The sequence below is a fragment of the Apteryx rowi genome, unplaced genomic scaffold (genome assembly GCF_003343035.1).
Source record: "Apteryx rowi isolate R43461 unplaced genomic scaffold, aptRow1 scaffold_1183, whole genome shotgun sequence".
Classification (NCBI taxonomy): Eukaryota; Metazoa; Chordata; class Aves; order Apterygiformes; family Apterygidae; genus Apteryx; species Apteryx rowi.
In genome coordinates, this window is record NW_020447401.1 from 100,771 (window position 1) to 106,499 (window position 5,729).

General features: G+C 67.1%; 1 protein-coding gene across 1 annotated transcript in view; it reads left to right on the plus strand.

Moving 5' to 3' along the window:
• UNC13A (unc-13 homolog A) overlaps positions 1-5,729 on the plus strand; it is a gene marked incomplete at its 3' end in the record, with an annotated part of 28,645 nt that overhangs the window by 11,048 nt on the left and 11,868 nt on the right. Inside the window, exons 10-13 of the mRNA XM_026084151.1 lie at positions 808-1,395; positions 2,423-2,516; positions 3,669-3,718; positions 4,667-4,745. Coding sequence (XP_025939936.1) covers positions 808-1,395; positions 2,423-2,516; positions 3,669-3,718; positions 4,667-4,745 — 811 coding nt within the window. The remainder of the gene's footprint in view (positions 1-807; positions 1,396-2,422; positions 2,517-3,668; positions 3,719-4,666; positions 4,746-5,729) is intronic.

A 5,729-nucleotide genomic window follows, 5' to 3' on the forward strand; every position in this document is an offset into this window, starting at 1 on the left:
CCCCGCGGTCGCCGTGCGCCCCGGCCCCGTGGGGGCGAGGAGGAGCCCTGCCCTGTCCTGCCCTGCCGGGCTCCGGCATCCCGCGGGGGCCGCCGGCTGCAGGAGGGGGCTGCGGCGAGGAGGAGGGAGCAGGATGAGGAGGGGCGCACGGAGAGGAAGAGAGGCCTGGGAGCGTGGCCGGTGGGAAAGGGGCCGGCAGGGAAATTGGGGAGGTGGAAGGGGGGGGGCCGTGGGGCAGGAGAAGCCGAGATGGGTAGCAGAGATGCGGCTACGGGAGCGATGGGGTGGAGGGGAGCAGAGGGCAGCGGAGGGGTGCCTGGAGGTGGAGAGGGGGTATGGGGTGTGCTGGGGTGCCAGACATGGGTTGGGGGGCAGATTTGCAGCCGGGGGGGGCAGGACAGGGGGTAGGGCAGAAACAGCAGGCAGGATGGGTCTGGCTGGGGGTGCAGATCCGGCCGCATTCAGGCAGCGGGTGAGCCGAGGGGGGGCAGACGGCTGCCCCCGTGTCCCCGGGCTCAGCCCCCCCAGATCGCTCCAGCCTGGGGGGGGGGGGGTCCATTCCCTGTGTATGTGTGGGGGGAGTCTCCGGGGTCTGCACCTTCGATTCCCTCTGCCGGCATCCCTGCATCGGGATCCCGGCGCCCACCAGCACCTCCTCGCCCCCCCGGGCGCTGCTTCCCGGGAAGGGGGGGGCGGCCGCAGCCATGCCGGCCCCTTCCCAGCCCCTCTCCTCCCGGCACGGCGCTGGGGGTCCRGGGGCGCCGGGACCCCGTCTAAGCCCCGTCCTTGTGCCCCTTGGCCCCGCAGCCCCACGGGGAGCAGCCGGTACGCCTCGTCGGCGGAGCTGAGCCGGGGCAGCTCGCAGCTGAGCGAGGACTTCGAGAAYGAGAGCCTGCGGGACTCGGAGCTGGACGAGCGCGACGGCGACTCCTACCACTCCTGCCACAGCTCCGTCAGCTACCGCAAGGACTCGCCCCGCTGGGAGGAGGAAGAGGACGACGACCTCTACCTGGAGGAGGAAGAGGAGGAGGAGGAGTTCAACGAGGACTACAGCGAGAATGAGGAAGGCTACGCCAAGGAGGAAGAGGAGGAGGAGGACCTGCGGGAGCGGGGCGCTTACGAGCCCCAAGCCCCGGAGCGCGACGCCTACCCGCCGCCGCCGAAACCGCCAGGGCAGCAACAGCCGCAGCCGCAACAGCCGCCGCAACCGCAGCAACCGCAGCTGGTCCCGCAGGCCAAGCCGCAGCCGCAGGAGAGGAAGGAGGAGAGGAAGGAGGAGAAGGATGCCTCCGTCCCCCAAGAAAGCCCCGAGTCCCTGMAGGCCCAGCGGGGAGCGGACGAAGCCCCCGTGCCGGAGGCGGCGCAGGAGCCTGAGCCCCCCAAAGCAGCCGAGAGGTAGGAGGCACCGGGAGGGAGAGCGGCTCCCGGTGGCACCGAGGACGCCGGGGRTGGACGAGAGTAGTGGAGATGCCACCAGGGCTGGTGCTGCGGGGTGATGCCGGGCACCTTGTGCCGTGGCCGGTGTGCCAGGTGCTGTGCCTGAGCCTGGGATTTGGAGGGTGGCTCCAGCTTGGAGCCGGTGCCTGAGCACCAACATGCGATCGAAACGGGAAGCTTCCTTCATAGGAAGCTTCCCGGGCCGCTGGTAAAAGCCCATCCGCAGCCTCCCGCGCTGTGCGGATGAAGGATTTGGTGGCCGCGTCCCCGGTACAGCGGGCGAATAATTCGGGTGTCAGTCTTTGCCTTTAATTATGGAACGCGTCCGTTCTTCCGTGGTTCGCTGAGCACACTTGCTCCGTGCAGGGGGGAGCGTGATGGGCTTTTTCGCGTTTTTATTTGCTTTAAGTTATAGACCGGAGTAGGGGGAACCTCTGGTTTAAAAGAATGTCTAAATGAACTTTTTTTTCCAAAAAACCCCTACGTATTTCGGGCCTCGCGAAGGCGGCCTCGCGCTGTGTCTGGCGGCGATGCCTCTTCTCCGGGCAGGCTGCTGGGTGGTGCCGCGCCGGGGGCTGAGGACCACAGATTAACGCTGAGGACCACAGATTAATGCTGAGGACCACAGATTAACGCTGAGGACCACAGATTCATGTATTCAAGGCCCCCCCAGGGCTGGTTTGGGCATTTCTGCCTACGTGGCAATAGAGAGGGGAGAGACGGATCTCCCGAACTCTCCGTGGCCTCGTCCCAGCCGGACCCTGGGTACCAATCTCCGGTCTCCCGTCACACCAGGCTCTCCAGGAGCCTGGGACATTTGGTTGCTCGCTCTTCTTCCCTCCATGTCTCATTTTTGTCCAAAAAGGAGGAAAAAAAACAACTCCCGTTAGGGCTGCTGGGCCATCTCATCGCCCAGCCTGGATGTGCCCCCCCCGGTCACCCCCGGGGCCRTTCCCCGCAGTGACTGGGCTGCGTGTGGTTGCAGGGAGCAGGAGGAGACGGAGGTCCAGGACCCCAAAGCGCGAGCCAAGGCCAACTGGCTGAGAGCCTTCAACAAGGTTTGCATGCAGCTGCAGGAGGTGAGCCCGCCCCGCGGCCCGCCGGCGGCACCGGGAGGGCTCGCGACACCCAGGGGGGCCCCATCCGGCGCCCGGTAGAGCTTGGGCATCTTGCAGACACGGCCGATCCCCGACGCCACGTAAATCCGACGCCCCTCGGGGCAGCGGGGAGCTGTGCGGCGCCTCCGGACCCGCGCGAGGGGCCGGGAGCGATGAGGAGCTGCTTCCCCCCCCCGTCCCCTCTCCCCGGCGTGTGCTGCATGCGGTTGCGGTGTGCTGCTGCGACTCCCTCGGCCCCGTCCCCGTTTATTGAGTTGACCGTTTTTTGTTCTGTTTTTAGACGCCATCCTCCATCTTTTCTTTTTGTTTTGGCTCCGGATGCGCCCCCTCCGCGGGGCTGCGGTTCCCCTCCCCGCCGCTTCTCTTTTCAGTTCTCCACCACCATGGTCCTTGCGTCCGCGTCCCCCCTTCCCGCAGGGGAGGGCTGTAGCCTGCCTGCAGGTAAGCACGTGCGGTGGGACCCCCATCCCCCCCCCCGCGCCCCTCCCGCGCCTTCCCGGCGCCCATGGGCGCGCGCCGCCACGGCACCTTGCAATGCCGGGGAGGAGAAATCGGCTCTTTCCGTTCTTCTCCCCCTCGAATTGGCTCCCTACACGGGCAAGGGACCTGCGAGACGGTGCCCGGCGTGCCGGGGGGGCTGCACGCACACCACGTTCCCGGCCGGCTGCGGCTTTTTCCCAGGCTCCTCTGCATCCCCGGCGGCTCTGGGGCTGCGTGCACCTGCAGAGCCTGTTGACCGATGCTTTTGCCATCCCTCGCCTGGCGCTTTGCACGGTGCAACCGTCTCCCCCCCGGCTTCGCCAAGCCCAGTAGCTCCCGGAGAAACCCGGCTGCCGTTTTTCCAGCACGTCTCCAAACTCTCGAAGATTATTTTATCCCCAGGGCGAAGGCCGTGCTGGAAAGATCCCAGCCGTTTTTAGGAACGCGCTTTATCCGCCGGCCGTGTAATCCCTTTACACGCTTCCCCGGCGCCCGCAAGGCACCGGTTCGGCGTTCGTTCGTTCCGAAATAGAGCAGCGTCCCCGGGGCCGGGCTGCCCGCCGCAGCCTTCGCTGGCGCGGGGCTCAGCGCCGCCGCCTCTGCCGCCCCTGACCGGCACCGCGTGTCTTGCAGGCCCGCGGAGACGGCGATGGAGAAGCTAAGTCGCTGTGGTTCAAAGGCGGGTGAGTAAGGGACCGGCTGCTCTCCGCTCCCCTGGGTCTCTGCTGTCCCCGCTTCGTTAGGGACGATGGCACTAGCAACCCTTCCCTCCACGCAAGGGGTTGCATGCAGGGGGAGGCCGTGCCGGGGGCTTGGTTGGGGTAAGCGTCCCCAAACCGCGGTGGTGACGGAGTCCAGTTCGGGCTGGACGCCGGTGGCCGGATGCCCAGGCGGGTGCATCGGTGCTTTTGGAGGAGCCAACGGAGCGGGCAGGGATGGTCCTGGCCGCCGCTGCACATCCACGTGGGAAGAGCCCGGGAGAGGCAAGGAGGTGAGTGGGTCAGGATGGGACCGAGCTGGGGCAGGCAGCCCCGAGGACTCACCCGCGTGGGTCCCGCAGACAAAACGCGATAGGYTGCCTTGAGATGTGCGGAGTGGACCGAAAATCCCACCAAAATCGCGCTGGGCCCCGGGTGTCTGCGGAGGAAACCTGGTTTTCCCACGGACGAGCCCAGACTGCCAGAGCTGGAGGCTGTGAATCAGCATCTCACCCCAAGCCACCCTGCCTCGGTTTCCCAAGTGGCCAGGCAGCTCGGAGCACGGCTCCAAAACCCCRGCTATTTTGCTCCATGCTGGAAAACCAAAGCAAAATAAGCCCTAAGGGCTATTTTTTGCTGCACTTCACTGTCACACCATTGAAGCAAACCCGGGCGGAAGACGGCAGTTTTCCCCAGCATCCCCTTTTCCCACAGTTTGGAGCCCGACGAGCCCTGAGCCCCGGGGCTTTGCCGAAAGGCCCTGGGCAGCGGCTGGCTGCTCCAGCCAGCGTGCTATGGGGACGGGGGTCCTTCGGGTCCCCGTAGCTGCTGCCGGATCCTGCTTCCCGAGGCCGGGGCGAGCCTGGCACAAGGCTCGAGGGTCCCTTTCCGCCTCGGTTTCCCCAGCCCTGCTGACTCTCGTCTCTCTTGCAGGCCTGGCGGTGGGTTGATCATTATAGACAGCATGCCGGACATACGCAAGAGAAAACCCATCCCCCTAGTTAGCGATTTGGTGAGGTTCCTCCTAACGCCTTGCACCCGCCAGCCGCCGGCTTCGCTCCCGCTCCGACCCGCTGGACTCTCGCCGCCGCAGCCRGCGTCACTCGGAGGCGGCCGCGCGGGACGGGCTTTCTCCCGGCCCTCCCGTAGCGCGGCTCGGGCGCCCCGTGCCCTGCTCCCCGGCTGGCTCTAACGTGGCTTGTGTTTTCTGTTCTCTTTTTTTTCCGGCCTGGCTTGGCCGTCCCCGGCTGCAGGGGGGCGGCGGTAAGGTTTCTGCGCTGCATTGACAGCATGCCCGACATTAAGCTTGGACGCAAATCTCTCCCACTAGTCAGAGATCTGGTGAGCGCGGTGCGAGGGGTTAAAGAGAGAGCACCCGCGGGCGCCCTGCCGAGCCTCGTCCCGGCCCCGCCGGCGGCGGAYGGAGCCCTCCTCCCTGGAGACCTGCGGGGCGCATCGGTCCTGGGGATGGGGGCTGAGCACCCGAGCGTAGCGGCTTGGGATGGGGGAGGCTTTTAAAGAGGGTCCTCGCCCGCATCCCGGCCGTGCCGGTTAACCCCGTGGCGCAGGGCAGCCCGTGCACGGTGGGTGCCGGCGAGGGCAGCTCCGATGCGGAGCCGGAGTGGGAGCGGGGTGGGAGCAGGGTGCCGCGGGACGGCTGGGCCGGGCTGGGCCGGCGCCTCCCCGGCGGGTGCTTCTCTTTAACGCGGCTGCCAGGGCCCGTCCCCACGCGGAGCATCAGCCCGAGGCCTCCCGTAGCGGCGTCTGGTTTCTGATTTTTTTGCTGCCGGCACCGCGAGAGCTCCGACGCGTTCCCGGCCCCTTCCCTTCCCTTCCCACCTCGTGGCTCCAGCCGCTGCTCCAGTTCACGCGCCGGCTTGTGTCGCCAGCGCAAACCCAGTGCCCCCGTCCCCATTGCGGTCACGGCGGGCTGCGGCCTGTCCCCTTGCCAGGGCACAAAGGTCCCATCCAGCCCGTGGCGCTGGGCTGCGATTTG